This window comes from Macrobrachium nipponense, chromosome 41 (genome assembly GCF_015104395.2).
Source record: "Macrobrachium nipponense isolate FS-2020 chromosome 41, ASM1510439v2, whole genome shotgun sequence".
Classification (NCBI taxonomy): domain Eukaryota; kingdom Metazoa; phylum Arthropoda; class Malacostraca; order Decapoda; family Palaemonidae; genus Macrobrachium; species Macrobrachium nipponense.
In genome coordinates, this window is record NC_061102.1 from 49,344,585 (window position 1) to 49,361,826 (window position 17,242).

At 36.4% G+C, this 17,242-nt stretch overlaps 2 protein-coding genes across 5 annotated transcripts in view; one reads left to right on the forward strand and one right to left on the reverse strand.

Moving 5' to 3' along the window:
• LOC135212754 (DNA polymerase subunit gamma-1-like) overlaps positions 1-9,551 on the reverse strand; it is a 74,995-nt gene extending 65,444 nt beyond the window's left edge. Inside the window, exon 1 of one of the 4 annotated variants that reach the window (XM_064246501.1) lies at positions 9,426-9,551. The gene's annotated coding sequence lies outside the window, so the exon portion shown is untranslated. Of the gene's footprint in view, positions 1-220; positions 380-2,289; positions 2,429-9,425 lie in introns of those variants that run through there. The other 3 variants (XM_064246500.1, XM_064246498.1, XM_064246499.1) reach the window with 3 other exon arrangements.
• LOC135212752 (early endosome antigen 1-like) overlaps positions 2,632-17,242 on the forward strand; it is a 278,033-nt gene continuing 263,422 nt past the window's right edge. The window contains exons 1-2 of the mRNA XM_064246495.1: positions 2,632-2,768; positions 13,586-13,998. Coding sequence (XP_064102565.1) covers positions 13,948-13,998 — 51 coding nt within the window. The 5' untranslated portion in view covers positions 2,632-2,768; positions 13,586-13,947. The remainder of the gene's footprint in view (positions 2,769-13,585; positions 13,999-17,242) is intronic.

A 17,242-nucleotide genomic window follows, 5' to 3' on the forward strand; every position in this document is an offset into this window, starting at 1 on the left:
TAGTTAGACAATTTCCACTCACAGACAATCCTGCTGCTTCTATTATCATAAAAACCTTTAATACAATTGGTGACTACGTGTCATTTTATGTAACCTAATCACTGGCTTACTTAACAAGCCTATTACTAACCAACAAGGTACTTGACTACCGTAAGAATGCGCCCGTCTTAAAACTACATAAAAAACATTATGAAATACATTCAGTTCGACTTAAATCTACCTACTTTTTAAATAATCTGTAGTTGTAGTTGAGTAACACTAAATGAACACTGTCAAACACAAAAAGATTACTTTTTAACTTCAAAATATACACGACTACTTTGTCTGGAAGGAGAGAAGGTATTAGTAGTAGTACTTGAGGGGCTGTTGCCTTTTGAAATATCCCCGTGGGTCTATCTTTTGGTTGTTTTGATGTTTAGAAATAATAATAATAATAATAATAATAATAATAATAATAATAAAATAATAATAATAATAATAATAATAATAATAATAATAATAATAATTATAATAATAAATAATAATAAATAATAGATAATAAATAATAAATAATAATAATTAATAAATAATAATAATAACAATAATAATAATAATAATAATAATAATAATAATAATAATAATAATAATAATAATAATAATAATAATAATAATAATAATAATAATAATAATAATAATAATAATAATAATAATAATAATAATAATATGAAGGTAGGAGACCCTCTCTCAAACAATAATAATAATAATAATAATAATAATAATAATAATAATAATAATAATAATAATAATAATAATAATAATAATGCTTTATTTTGAATATCAGTTCAATGAACCGAACAAATTTACAGGAAAATAAAAATTACAATGATCAAAACCGAAGCGGGAATGCCACCCATTGAGTACCTTACTCATATACATAATCCTTTTTTTTAGTTATACAACAGACGTAAAAAGCAAGCGAAAACAGGCTCAAATAAAAGCTATATTATTCTCCACCAACATATAGACACACTACACATACCATTCCAGATATAAAACATTAATGAAGAAGAAACAGTTATAGATATCAGTCAGAAAAGTATTCTGTCAGTGATGCAATATGAATAGTAATAAAGACTTGTCACTGTCCTTCAGCTATCGTAAAGTTATTTGATTTCTCCAATCTCTGTTTTAAACTAGATACAGCATGGCGTCGGATAGGGCAAACCAAGCGTCACAGAAGCATAGGAAGTAGTACTATTACTTAAGGAACACTCCCTCGGCGACATTATTTAGCTGTCAAACCGAGCTACAGGGTGCTAGCTTTCGGCCAATTAATGCTTAAATCAGTCCAAAGATGACGCTAAAGTGGTTGAACAAGGCAAAGCGATACAGAAAATAAAAGAGACGAAGTACTGGTATCTAAAGCTTGAAATGAGAGAAGACCCCACAGTTGCACAAAGGAGTGCCAGGCCTAATGGCTGAGGAGGCTGGACAGCAAGAAAGGCTGTAAAGTGGGTACCTGCAGCTAGGGACCGAAGGGATACTGCAAACACTCTTCGGTAATGGTTATACTCCACATTGCAAAACACGAGGTGGACTGACGACACTAGCCTCTCAATTTTGCACGGCTAATCTTATTTTCGCTTACTCGGGGAATACTAGGCTTAAAAGCTACTTTGTTGTTGTTTTTGGAAGGGGGAAGAGAGTAGACAAGCCTTAAAATGTCTGGAAAAAGGTTCGCACTGGGTTAAAGATACAGGAATCTTAGGAAGACCATAGAAATAGCGATTAGTCTAGGACTACCATATTTTATTTCCTTTGCCTGCATTGGTGATGAGCACATCCTGGCTGTCAAAAGCCTGTAGGGCAACTTTTTTTTTTTAAGATTGCTTAGAATGCAGATCCATGAACGACCTAAGCTGGAATAACATGAAAGGAAAATCTGTGGACTCCTTCGTTGAATATTTAGACTTCACATTATCGGATAATCGACCATTTTAATCATTTTTCTTGTTAGGTGATATCCCTTGAGACTTGGAATTGCTCTAATCGCAAGAATGTTTTCTTATTTAATGTACTATACTTTTCATAGAAGGTTAGTGAATGTCAACTAGAAAACTGCATACGATGAAAAATGTACGCAGCCTCAGAAGAGCTCTAGTCTCACTAGACCGTCTGAAAACAATTGGTGTTCAGTTGAAAACATAGGTGTCACCGATGATCGTAATTTCTTTCCCAAATAAGGAAATATAGTAAAGGAGATAAGTATAATGGCTGAGAGAAGCAACAACAAAGGCTAAGGCATCTTACCTGCGACAGTTTATAACGACACGGAATCACACGGTAAAAGGTTTATGAAATCGAGCAGAATATCTCCCGGCATTCGACTCAAGCAAGTTTATTATTTTTCTTTTTCCCCCAGCGCCGCCTCTTGTACTGTAATTCTCGGAGGGCATTTATAGCTATCTCCCGCCGCCACATGACCATATCCCCCCAGTTGAAAACCTTGGCACTGTTCCCCGAGGAGTCACTTCAACTTCTATATTTTCCTCTTGCCTGTTCCACCCGCGCGGGCGGCGGCAGTTTAGCTGCTCCTCTCATTCGCTCTACCCTTCCTCCCCAAAAGCGTCCATAGACCCACACTCCCCTCACCTCTGTAATTTGCTGAGGTGTGAGGGCAGAAGGGGAAACAACACCCGATTCGCTTCAAATTGCTTTCACCCGCAAATTACCGCTAGTTCGAGTGGATTTTTATTGTTTTTGCTCTGCTTATACGTCTTGTTCCACAGGTAAGTGACGTCTCTGAAGGCCGCTAATTTTTCTCTCTCGCTTTTGTTTACACTTTCAGCCAGGTGCTTCGCTTTGGCTTTTGTTTTTCCACTTCTCTGACTTTTTCCCCGATTTCCGTGGGTGCTGATAATATTGAAAACTGGCAGTTTAAGATATTAGTTTTTATTTGTTTCTTAATAAAAATAACTCGTGCTGGAAATAGTTACGACAAATGTCCTCAATTTTCAAATTAAGCCTCGTGCTTTTAAAGTAAGTCAGTCTCATAATTCCCTTACCTCCAGATTCCACCTTGAACGAAAACGGAAGTAAACTAATAATAATAATAAAAAAAAAAAAACGGTATAAAGAATTCCTCGCTGGTTTCCTTTGACGTTCGTATATTCGTATGTGTTCGTATTTGTCTGAAGTAATTTTCAAAGCCTCGTGCTTAAAGCAAGTCATAATTCCCCCACCTCAAGATTCCACCTTGAACAAAAACGGAAGTAAACTAAAGAAAAAAAAGGTATAAAGAATTCCTTGCTGGTTTTTTTTTGACGTTCGTATATTCGTATGTGTTCGTATTTGTCTGAAGTGTATGCCACATACATTACCGTATCTCAAATAGCTGTGTAGGGGTTACGATTGAGCGGCAGTAGATGGGAACCAGATGTTTGATATCAGTGACAGGTAAGAGCTTATCACATATACCGAGAGTGAGAAGTCTTTAGATGACGATAAGGGAGTGAATTCAATCATTATGACACATCCTCGCGCGTTTCAGATGCCTCCTTCAAATAATTCAATTACAGTTTTATATAAAAGAGGACTGCAAATTGGTATATTGATCATCCACCCTCCAATCATCAAATACCAAATTGCAATCCTCTAACCCAGTGGTTTCCAACCTGTGGCCCCCCCCCTTGGGGGACTCGAAGGGCTGCCAGGTGGGGGGGGGGGGGCGCCAATGCTTGATGAAGGGGATAATTATATCAAAATACCGAGAAAATATTTCAGATATAGATATGAAATTTAGTTGTCTAAATATATAAACTATATTGTATATAAGGAATTTATATATATAATATATATATAATATATTATATATATATAGATTATTAATATATATTAATATATCTATATATACTATATATATATATAAGGTAGATCTACAGTACTATTCTGCGGCGGCCTAGACTATGGCAGTTGCGGTTTTCTATGCAGTTTTACCTCCTGAAAAAGAATTTTAAGTAATATTTATTCGGACGACTGTAATTAACCCCTGGGGGCCAGTACTAAACACGGCGAAATACACTGGACGCCCCAATCCCTAGTGGATGTTGCATGAGCGGTTATGTTCCTTGCAGTCCGTGCGGAACTAATCTGTAAAATTACCACATACAATATTGTGAATTATTGACATGTGCCGACTAGTATGCCAGTAAATTACAGTTTTAAGGAATGGGAGGGTGGGTGCAGAGAATGTGCCATTCAATGAAGGGGGGCGAGAATTAGAAAAGGTTGGAAACCACTGATCTAACCTCAGTAGTTTTTATTTTATCTACGGTTAAAGTTTGGCGTGGACCGTGCATCTGGCAGCGCTTTCCGGAGCCGTAGGACGTGCCCTCACTCTACCGCAGCGGTGAGCAACTGAAGAGCTGCCGGAGCAGAGGCTGCGGAGCTCCCGGTCACCATAGTTGATGGCTTTATACAGCATTATACGTAGCACAATCTCGTTTTCTAATGGAATAGCTGTATTGTTTCTCGAATATTAGTACTGGTACTTCCAATACAAACCCTTAAAACGGGATTAAAGACGAAAGGAAAAAAAAAAGAATTACATCATATTTTTAAGCATTTTTCGGATCTCATCACCGAACCTGTTTGACTCTGATCGGGTGAATCACGAATTAATATTTTCAACGCAATTAGGAATGGCCGGATCAGCGTATCACCGTTAATACATGACTTAGATATTATCAGGGATTAATTACGCCGATAACGGTCGCACCATTTATTTTTTCTACAGGGATAGTGCTTGCCAAGGTCTAGAGAATATCACTAGCTCTTTAGAAGCAAAAATAATCTCTTAAAACAGTAGAAAAAGGGTGATAAATTTATCTTCATCAATAATACAGTACATCAGTTAATCATCAATATCAAGACATATTGAAGTGATAGCCAAAGGACTGATTAATTATAATTAGTTTTTTCATCAATATCTAAGTGTTCATCGACAAGAGGTTTATTATATATTTTGGGAGAATTTTTGATCCTCCCATCATTAATCGTTTTTCCGCTTACACAGGGAGTAAGCCTACAAATGACTTTGTTGTTGTTAATGTTGTTCTTGTTGGATGGTAGGAAGCCCTACACAAGAGCCTAAAAAGGTCTGAAGAAAGTATTTTGCGTTGAGTTAAAGATACAGGAATTTTATGATAGTATATTTATGATTTATTTATTAGAATGAAACTGTAAGAAATAAATAATGTGCATGTCAAACAGCACAAGAAAATTACTTCTATAGCATATTCATTTTAATTTTCGTAGGTGAAACAACGCTCTATTTTAACATAGATTTTAGCACGTGCCCTGAGTAAGCTGGAGGTCGGATCACACCTTGTATTTTCAGTATCTACTCAGATCCTAGATTGTGATCCCCAAGGGTTATTAGCCTGGTATGTATCCAACTCTGCGGCGTGTTTAGTACAACCCCGTTGGGGATTGACGTAAAAAAAACATCAACAAAAGACTGTAAATATAAAGATAATGACCCCCAAGAAATATTAGTCCTTGATCAAGACCCTTGAATGTTGATAGGGGTGGCTATCTAGGAAAGTTCCCAGTATTCCCAAGCAAGTCGACATCTTTTTTCTGTAAGATAGTACTACCCACTCCTTCTCTACCAGTTCCATCTACTCTTTCCGAATGAATATGGACATTAGCAGCATTTAACTCCTCTTTTTTCTTCCCTTTGCACCGAGAACCACAAAAAGCAATCCCATGAACTAAGATGTTGTGAATCCCCCTTGTGCTCAGTACCGGAGGCTATTTCTAAACATTCCATATCCACCCGTGCCACATAAACCATTTAGCTACTAGGATTTATTGACTGTATATATATATATAATATCTATATATATATATATATATATATATATACATATAACAGAAAGCAGAAGCAGTATACGAAGAACAGGGAGAAATATCTTATGGTAATCCGTCTAGTTTTCAGCAGCTGTTATGTAGCTTCTTGTTAAGTCATTGGGTCAAGTTCAAAGGTAAACAAACTCACGTTTCTTTCATTATCTATTGTCCGATGCTGAGAAGTGAATGACTCGTTATGCGATAGAAATCTCGTATTATGATGAGTTTGTTTTAGCTGCTTTGTTTGTTTGTATGGTGCTTTTACGTTGCATGGAACCAGTGGGTATTCAGCAACGGGACCAACGGCTTTACGTGACTTCCGATCCACGTCGAGAGTGAACTTCGATTACCAGAAATACACATCTCTCACTCCTCAATGGAATGGCCTGGAATCGAACCCGCGACCACCGAGGTGAGAAGCAAACACCAAACCAACCACGCCACTGAGGCGCTACTTTAGCTGCTTTGGGACTGGCTGAATTATCACTGATAGTACTAATCATGGGATGTGGAAAGATATCACTCATAACCCTCATTTTGAAAATCATGCGGAGAGAGAGAGAGAGAGAGAGAGAGAGAGAGAGAGAGAGAGAGAGAGAGAGAGAGAGAGACTAATCATTAGTCTCTCAACATAAGCAACGATTTTGGTTTTAATGCAATTATTAGATCTCTATCTCTCTCTCTCTCTCTCAGTTATTTCTCGGGATTTAGAATTCCGGGTTCTTTATGAATCTAATTATCTCATCACGGAGGGCAATGCACTTAGGTAATTGGATGTAACTGGGTCAGATTAGTATCAAGGTCTTCGACATGAATATTGATAACATCCTGTGTTCTACTGCACACAGTAGTCTAGTACTACGTAAACACTAAACGCAAATAAAAGATATATATATATATATATATATATATATATATTATTATATATATCATATATATATATATATAGATATATATATATATATATATATATATATATATATTATATATATAGTGTGTGTGTGTGTGTCTTCTGTCCAAGTGAGCAACGTTCCTTATGGAACAAATGACTAAAATGGCTATAAACGTAAAAAACAAACTCCACTGAACAGTACGTGTCCTCTCGTGAAGAAAAGCATAATATATAAAGCAGAATGAAATGCCAGTAAGCAAATAAAGATAAACATACTAGCTAAAGAAAAGTCCTTTACCAAAAATAAACGATATTTGAGAAATGTCCATGATTTTATTTTAGAATAAAGAGAATCCCACGACCAGAGTTACTAGATGTGATCACAAAAATCGTTATTGAAATATAATTTCAAATAGATAACCAAAGAGCATAATCCTCGATGAGAGCCTAAATCATAATCGTCATTTTTATGTAATAAGAAATCGCTCTTTTTTGAAAGATTTTGTATAGACAATGAGGATTCGAGACCGCTGACTCATTGCTACATATGAACGGTATTCCGGACTTGGCGAACAAAACAAAACAAAACACGAACGATCTGAGTCATGTCGAGCTAATAACATGATCTCTATAGATTTGGGAAACCTTACCAACAATATACTTAGTTTCTGTGCAGCATTAGATGATGTGAACATATATGTCTGTATCAATCGGCTTTTTTCGTGTCCTGACACGGGGAACTTTTCTTCCAAGCCAAGCGTTGCTTATTAAGCAAGCGAACAATTTCTCAAGTCTTTTTTTTTTTTCTTCGTTATTAAAAACTCCATTTAATAAAGTCGTGTCTGCAGACTTATGGAGTTAATAGTTTTCTTGAATTGCCCGAATATTGCATCATATATAAGATAAGAACCTCGACGATATCTCAATGACTGACAGCATGAATTTAGAATTGGTCATTCCACCAGAACTATTTCATATTAAAGAAATTACCTCACGAGCAAGCCATTATAGAGAACTGCTTATGTAAATCTAATTCACTACTGGTCTAATAAATAACTGGTTAATGTGGATCTTGTTTTTCAAATGAAAGGGAAATCTCTTTTTATTTATGCTGGTCTGTTTTAAAAAACTATTTTTAGAAGAGCGTAAGCATCGGCAAGGCTTGTTAAATGTAATCCCGTAATATTGGCATGAGAGCTGATAGTATAAACATTAAAGTGTGCTTTGTTTAGTTCCAATATCAGGGACGTATTTATTATGCTTGCCATGAAGCTCAGATTTTAATGTCGCGGCATTCTATAAACAAATGTGATAACGTGTGTATTCGCGTATTACGGGTGCGTATAGTACTAACCTTGGCTCCCATCAGTTTTAAACCTTAATTTCTCCTATCATTCACTAAGTTGTTTAAATAATCCCCCGGTCAGCACTTGCTCTCCCTAGCTCATTATGTCTTTCCATCCTCCCTCATCAATCTTGGGCGGTATGTAGAGACACCTACTATTGTACCATTTCACCGGTCGTAAAGTACTACATTCTCCCCTTTTTTAGGAGATTTCCTTCGAATACCTTCGTCAGGAAATTCTTTGACCTTATCGTACCCTCCTGCATTCATTTCTCATCCAGACCTATTCTCTTTGCCTCGTTTTTCTCCTTTACTTAAACGAGCCTTTTTCTTTCTTATTCTCTTGCTCTCTCCTAATCCTCCATTGCTCATCTGCTTTGTTGATGCTGTGTGCTGAGAACATTGCTCTGAATAATCCTAATTTTTTCCCATTCTGTTAACTCCATTTATAATTTTATCACAGTTTCACATTATTTACATTTCTTTAATTAGTCTCGTCGAGTAAGGGTACCTATTACTCAGGCAGTGACGCTTCCAAACATTCAATACTTTTCGAAGCTAGTCTCAACACTTTCTTTTTCACGCACCACCATAGTTTTTTTTCTTTTTCGGTGCTCGTTATCCGTTACCTTTTAGAGTTTAAACAATCAACGATGGGCAAGTGGGCAGTACTCACTTCTCAAACGTCCTTACCCACTTAACTTTAGTGGTTCATGAAGTAAGAGAGTTCCTCTTCTTGCAATATTCTACAGCCTGACTATGTACGTAGTACGTGTTTCTTTTCCAAAACACACACACGCCTATGTTGTACTGCCTAATATAAGCCATTATCTGTCGATATGAAAAGTACCTATAATGAAAAACCATGAGGGGGACAGCTATTGGAGTGTAAGCTAATCCCTAATCAATCAGTCAGTCAACACATCATAGGCTTGAATAACTAACGAAACAGTATCTTCCATCAAGCAAAACAACCAAACAATGATGACGTAAGGCAAGTCTCTCCTTCCGAACAACAAGGGTTCGACCGGAATCTTCATGTAATCTTCCGAAAACAGTAATATATCTGTGGCATTCGGCGTCTAAAATCGACGCAAAAAATTGCGCAAGAGATATTTAAAAAAGGAGGAGGAATGCCATTGAAATATCTGTGCTAGGACTGCAGACGTTGTAGCCTGTTCATGCGTTTGTTTCCAAACATTTCATATTCTAGCCTTCGGCTCGGTAAATAGCTTGTTGTAACTATCATCGCGACCTTAACCTTGATTTAGAGAATAGAAAAAAAGGTTTACATACCAGAAAGAGAATCACCTGAGACAGTTTTTCTGTCTGGTTTCTCCAATTATGTTCTATTTTTCTTTACGCACGACCATCAACGACTAAAACCCCCAGGCTTTTTTCCTCGACGTCAAGCCACGCCAGGCATTTAGGTTATGAGGTACAGTTAGGGCGCGTTTTCTGCTCACGAAAATATTGCTTTTTTGTTCTTTGTTGTTCGCTGATTACGCTCTGCCCTGACATGCTCCTTTCGTGCACGTTACATCATCGCCTTTCCACACCATCTAAGATAATCTCTCGCATCACTGCAATATACACATTCAGCAAATTACATTTATTGAAAGCAACAAGAGCCAAAAAAGAAACACTCCTCTTCAGAAACGCTCAAGAGTCCGAGACAGTAATCGTTTAAAACAAATTTATTTACAAAAAATTAAAAGGCCTTTTTTTCGGGAGGGTACCGAAAATTCTTTAACTTTCTCCCTTTTAAAGTATTGTTAGCAGACGTCCATATTTCGTTTACTTTTTTTATTTTATTTTTTCTTGTACCTCTCCCTGACAACTTCGGCTTCACCTTGGTCCCCAGCTCGTCTAAATATATACTACCTCAGGAAAGCGTCTCCCTCACCTGTGGTACGCATTTCTACAGTAATGTTTGCAAAGACAAAAGTCACGAACTTTGTGAGACATGGGAAATTCTGAATTTAATAGAGGAGGCTCCAGAGAGAGAGATATAGGGGTGGGGGGGGGATGGTGGGGGAAAATACAACAGAACAGCATCTGCCACATTTATTCAATAACCATTGAGGAGTGAATGAAAAACTTGTGCAGGATGCTTCCACGACACAAGCCACTCATTAGAAGCTAATGTGTTATTCATTTCTGTCTTGTAAGTACTATAGTATTATCTTGACATTGAGCCCTTTCTTTCCATAATTCTTCTTTCACTTCCATTATTCAGCATTTTCTGGGCCTTTCTGAGAGAGAGAGAGAGAGAGAGAGACCTTACCTTACCTTACAGACCTTACAGTTCGTTCGGGTTGCCCCAGGTCCCTCAGTGTGAGGCGCCTCTAGTGTCTACCAGAGAGTTGCTAGTACATCTTCCGGTATATTTTGCATCTTCCAATCTTGGATGGTCTGGGATGCAGTTTAGATATTTGTCGAGCTTATTCTTAAACACATCTACGCTCACTCCTGATATATTCCTCAGATGAGCTGGCAACGCATTGAATAGACGCTGCATTATCGATGCTGGTGCGTAGTGGGTTAATGTCCTGTGTGCTTTCCTTATTTTTCCTGGTATAGTTTTGGGCACTATTAATCTACCTCTGCTTGCTCTTTCTGATATTTTTAGTTCCATGATATTTTCTGTTATTCCTTCTATCTGTTTCCATGCCTGAATTATCATGTAGCGTTCTCTTCTCCTTTCTAGATTATATAATTTTAAGGATTGTAGTCTTTCCCAGTAGTCTAGGTCCTTAACTTCTTCTATTCTAGCTGTAAAGGACCTTTGTACACTCTCTATTTGTGCAATATCCTTTTGATAGTGTGGGTACCATATCATATTGCAATATTCAAGTGGACTACGAACATATGTTTTATAAAGCATAATCATGTGTTCAGCTTTTCTTGTTTTGAAGTGCCGTAACAACATTTCCATTTTTGCTTTACATTTTGCCAAAAGAATTGCTATTTGATCATTGCATAACATGTTCCTATTCATCATCACACCAAGGTCTTTAACTGCTTCCTTATTTGTGATTGTCTCATTATTAGGTCCCCTATATGCATATAGCTTTCCTTCTCTGTCTCCATAATTTATTGATTCAAATTTATCAGAGTTAAATACCATCCTATTTTCCTCTGCCCAATCATATACTTTGTTAAGGTCTCTTTGTAGAGCGTTCCTATCTTCATCACAAGTAATTTCTCTACTTATTCTTGTGTCATCAGCGAAACTACTCACTACCGAATCCTTAACATTACTGTCTATGTCTTCAATCATAATAACAAACAATATTGCAGCTAGCACCGTACCTTGTGGCACACCGGATATTACCTTGGTTTCATCCGATTTCTCATCGTTTGCAATAACTATCTGTTTTCTGTTGTGTAAAAATTCTTTTAACCATCTTCCTACTTTATCTACGATATTGTGTTTTCTAATTTTCTTTGCTAATATATTATGGTCTACTTTGTCAAAAGCTTTTGCCAAGTCTAGATAAACCACATCTGTTTCATTTCCGCTTTTCATATTTTTGAATATGTTCTCACGGTGGACTAACAGTTGGGTTTGTGTACTTTTTCCGGGTACGAAACCGTGTTGTCCTATATTAAACAAATTATTTTTTATTAAATGTTTCATAATATTTTTCTTCATTACCCTTTCATACACTTTCATAATATGTGATGTTAGACTCACAGGCCTATAATTACTTGCCTCTAGTCTTGATCCTCTTTTGAAAGTAGGGGTGATATATGCTAATTTGTGCTCATCATAAATCTTGCCTGTATCTACACTTTGTCTTAATAATATTGCAAGTGGCTTTGCGATAGAATGAACTACTTTCTTTAACAAAATAGCAGGGACTCCATCCGGCCCTGCAGCAGCTCCATTTTTAATTTCATTAATTGCCTGCACAATATCAGCTTCATTAATTTCTATGTCAGCTAAATATTCACTATTTTCGTCCCTTACTTCTATATCATTATCTTCATTATCTATTCTAGGGGTGAATTCTCTCTTATATCGTTCTGCCAGTATGTTGCAAATTTCCTTTTTTTTCATTCGTTAATCTCCCTTCAATTCTCAGAGGGCCTATTTCTATTCTTCTTTTATTCATCTTCTTCGCATATGAGTTTAATAGTTTGGGATTTTGCTTGATATTTAATAGGGTTTTTTCTTCCAAGTCCCGTTTTTCATTTTCTTTTGATTGTATAATCTTTTGTTCTGCATTTTCTATCTTACTTTTTAGTTCTATAACTTTCCATGCATTTTTTCTTTTGCAAGACCTTTTTTCCACTTTCTGATTTTCTGGAACAAGATCCTTCTGTCTCTTGGTATGCATGAATGATGTTTACTTTTCTTCTTCGGTATATATTTATCCACTATTTTCTCCAATATTTTATATAATATCTCCGTATTTACCCTTATGTCATCACTTACGAAAATGTTATCCCAATCTTTGTTTAATTCTTCATTAATTTCTGACCATTTTATATTTTTACTGTAGAAGTTGTATTTTCCATATCCTTCCCACTTTTTCATTTCTTGCTTATCTCTATTTTCACTTGCTTTGGAATAAACTGTTAATTCTTGACATTATGGTCTGAAATACTCGCATTATAAACTATTATTTCTTTAACATAATTCATCTCGTTCACAAATACTAGGTCTAAAGTATTTTCCTTTCTTGTTGGCAGGTATTTATTTGTTGAATGTTGTATTCTAGTAGCATATCTAATAGCTTTTTAAATTGCCTCTTATCTTCTGCACTACTATTACTCTCTTTTTTATATGTATAAGTACAACCACAATCTCCTATTCGTTCTTTCCATTCTACGAAAGGAAAGTTGAAGTCACCAGATAGGAGAATAGTCCAGTCCTTGTGATTTCTACATATATCATCCAATTTTTCAATTATTAAGTCAAACTCTTTAGTATTAGGAGGTCTATATATTACTATGTTCATTAATTTTTCAGATTCAAATTCTACCGCTATTAGTTCACATTCTGAGTTACTATATTTCTCATATATTTTTCCTTGTTTTTTGTCTTTCCCATATATTGCGGTTCCCCCTTGATTCCTATTTTTTCTATCTGATCTATAAGTTTGGAACCCTTTTATTTGATCATCATTCCCAGTCTCTTGGGAATACCAGGTTTCACTTATATTCATTATAAGTGAAAGAGAGAGAGAGAGAGAGAGAGAGAGAGAGAGAGAGAGAGAGAGAGAGAGAGAGAGAGAGAGAGAGAAGCAATATACTGTATCTAATTCAGTCTACTTCAGTTCATCAAATAATTTCCTATTCGTTAGTGACTGAAATATCCCTTTGCATATATCATATACTTGAACTACCTACATTTCAATTTTCATATACGCCAAACATAATAGTAGCTACTGTTTCAAAGAAACACATTAAGAGTTTCTTGTTAATAATTATCTCCCTTATTTCAGGTACCACAATTAGTACTACAGTTTCAACGTCTTTATACCAAACAAAGACCTTGATAACAAAACGAACACCATTCCGAAAACATAAGCAATATATGACGTGGCAGTTGGGAATCTCATGCGAGTGATTGGCTTCGAGAGATGGTGCTGTATACAAGAACATTAATCCTGAAATTCAATTACATTAAGGAATACAAATTGTGACCTTCCCCGCGAGTGTAGAATCCAAGACTGCAAAAAAGTCTTCTAGTTGAAAAGAAATCTCTCTCTCAGGATCGAGTCGATTGGTAAAAGGAAGCAAAACTGATTTATTGTGCTACGTATCTCAGACGTCTACTCTTCTACCTGGTGGAAAAGCAACAGTGATGTCAACAGACTCTGCTACGGCTCATAGCAATGCTACTGTGACTCACGAGGTAAGTATATAGAACTATTTGAATGTATATCTTCTGGAAAAGAATAATCGAGGTAAGTATATAGAACTATTTGAATGTATATCTTCTGGAAAAGAATAATCGAGGTAAGTATATAGAACTATTTGAATGTATATCTTCTGGAAAAGAATAATCGCGCGCGATAATTGTGAACTTGGCTACAGCGCCTAGAATAACTTCCACCTTGCTCGGTTTTACCATGTTTATTAATAGAAGATAGACCTGTGTGTGGATATTATATATGGTTGGAGCCTGTTCTTGTGTTGATGCATTTGTCTTGCGCCACTCTGGTAATTATTTCCTTCTTCCTTTTTTGGTTGCTGTTGTGTCTGTTCTCTTTTTTTCTTCTTTTTAATAATAATAACAAACACAGCAATTTTCATCTTGTGCGTCCTTCTAAAGGTCTGTCGACACTAGGAAACATTGCTTGCAAACAAAGTTTGTTTGCAAACAATGTTTCCTAGTGTGGGCAGGCCTTAAGACCGCCCAAGAGGATTCCACAGTTCGAACATTTGACAATAGCTTCCACAAGGCCAAAGGTCTTTTCATCTCTTCAAATATACCAAACCGTGGTACCTTATTTATTTTTGTCTCGATTGCTTGTTCCTTAGAAACATTAAAAGGCAGTCAGTCAATGTATCAGATTAACTTATGTTTATTTCAATTAATTTACAGAGAAATTTAATTCAAAAATCTCACGTGCTTCTTTCTTCCAAATAGACACTGTTTAACGTATACATTCATTCCTAAAAAGAATGCTATACATACACACACACACACACACACCACAGATATATATATATATATATTATATATATATATAGATATATATATCATATATATATATATATATAATATAATATATATATTATATATCTGTGTGTGTGTGTGCGTGTATGTATGTATGTATGATGTATGTAGTAGGTATGTATGTGTGCGGAGAAGGCGTTGCGAGGATCTGAAATTACCGTGGCGTGCATAGTCCAAATGTCGAGGCAACGCATTTCTTAACGTTACTTTTGAGAGGGTGGGCGGTTCTTTGAGAAGAACGAATATCATTCGACTTATGCCTCATCTGTCAGCATCAAGTACGACCGTTATAGCCCAACCCAAGGGCCCTTGGCTTGGGATAGGCGCCAAACCTTTGCAAGCAACCGAACAGTTATTTCCTTGGACGACTTTCAGTTAGCGACATGTTATCATACCGAGATTCACCTGCAGATTTGTTACAGAGTCTGCTGACATTAATGTAATGATCTTTACCTCTTGGAGAGTCTCCAAACAACCGAAGTTAGCGTTAATCCACGATGTGATACGAAATACAATGCTGGTATAGCCTATCAATCGAAATTTAGTACAGTGCGTCTAGCTCCAGTACTGTAGATAGTGTCAATGGCTCAATGAGCTGTACCTATATATGTGTTTGAGAAGTGATCCACAAAACATAAAGAATCAGTCTTGTCCTTATTTGTGGGAAGCTTATCTTTGTTCCCGTCACAAACGATCTTCATTTTGATAAATTATACTGGACTAACTCTTGAAGCAAGTTCAGCATAAAGGTTTGCTTTGCCAATAACGCTCAGCTATAGACGAAGATGATTTGTTGCATTTATTCATATCTGTTGGTAATCTTGCACGATGTTCGACCTTTGTACAAGACTCTCATGAATGAGGAAGCATATGTGAGTGGAATGAAACGTATGAAAGTCAATATATGTGCAGCTAAACCAACGCCTTTTTCTAGACCCCCAGCAGATGTGTTTGTATATGTTGCTACCTAAAGAGAAAAAAAAATCGTGAAAGAAAGTGCAATGTCAAATCATTGCTATCTTGTCCCACTGACAACACTCTCAAGGTGTAAAGTTTCCCCAGCGTTTTCCTCTGAAAATAGCCCCATGCGTTAATTGTTTAGATCGTCTAAAGATAGTATCGAGGAAGTTGCAGTTGGGCTAAATTCTGGGCCATAGTAGCCAAATTCCGTTTCATGACGTGCGCTATTGAACGGTCTTTTATTTCCCACCACTTGGCGGCTTCGTGGTTAGAGCAGAGCGGCGAATTTAGTTGGATTTGGTCAGCTGTTATTTTATCTGCCTATTTATGCATTTATTTACGGACATAATAGGTCATGAATTGGCTTCAACGTGTTTATTTATGGACCGATATATATATATATATATATATCATATATATATATCTATATATATATATATATATATAGATATATCATTTCATAGTTTAGTTGTTAATTTTATAATAAGCTGAGGGAGGTAATGTGCTTACAAGAGATTTATTCCAGTGAAAAACAGTTTTCTGTTTAGCCTATTATACACCTTTCTAAATGTTGTTAGTGTACCTACCTACTAGTCTCACACTGGGGCGAAATGAAGAAACGACAATCCTTTCAAACTACTAGAGAGGCAGTCAGAGATAACAGATCATGCCAGTTCTTATCATCGTTGATTAAATCAAATTCTGTGCTAGGTTCACGTTTTCTATTGTGGACACTATAGGACTAGATCAGTGTACTCTGATGCCCTACTATATCTTTGACGTTATCTGTGACGAGCTCGGTGAAATATAAATTCTCTTTAAAAGATAGTACACATCAGTGATAATAGCAACAATAACTAATAAATATTCCTGGTTCCAAATCCAGACTCGTTTGCATACAAAATTTATTCATAGAGCACAATGAATCTACTTGGAAAAAGCCCATTTTCACAAAATCCTGCTGACGTAATCTTCTTGGCAGTGATAATCACATAAGAAAGTGATCTCGATCAAATACACGAGTGACCTCATTTCTACCACATGTCTGCAATAGATATAAACAAATAAAAAAATGTTTACACCGGTCAGGCTGTACTAGAGATGTATCATCTGCCAATCCAAACCGGCCCAACGTCGATAAACCCGAAGCCGTCACAGATTAACTTCTTAACCTGTACCTATTGCGAAGTGGGATTTACATTCTGGAGCCGTACAAAAACACGGTCTTCCAATCTTTTGCCAACATCCTAGCACTGGTTGAAAGATACCCCGTAGTTGTTCTTTCATGGCCATGCTTTTAGTTTTTGTAGGCATATGTGTTTTTCACTGAAAATGCGTTTCCTGAAGTGGATACGATACTGGCTACAAGGACACTCGATGTCTAGCTATATAATACTATAGAATACTGTTGAGGCAAAGAGCCCTCTCGTAATATACACAGGAATCCCGATACATC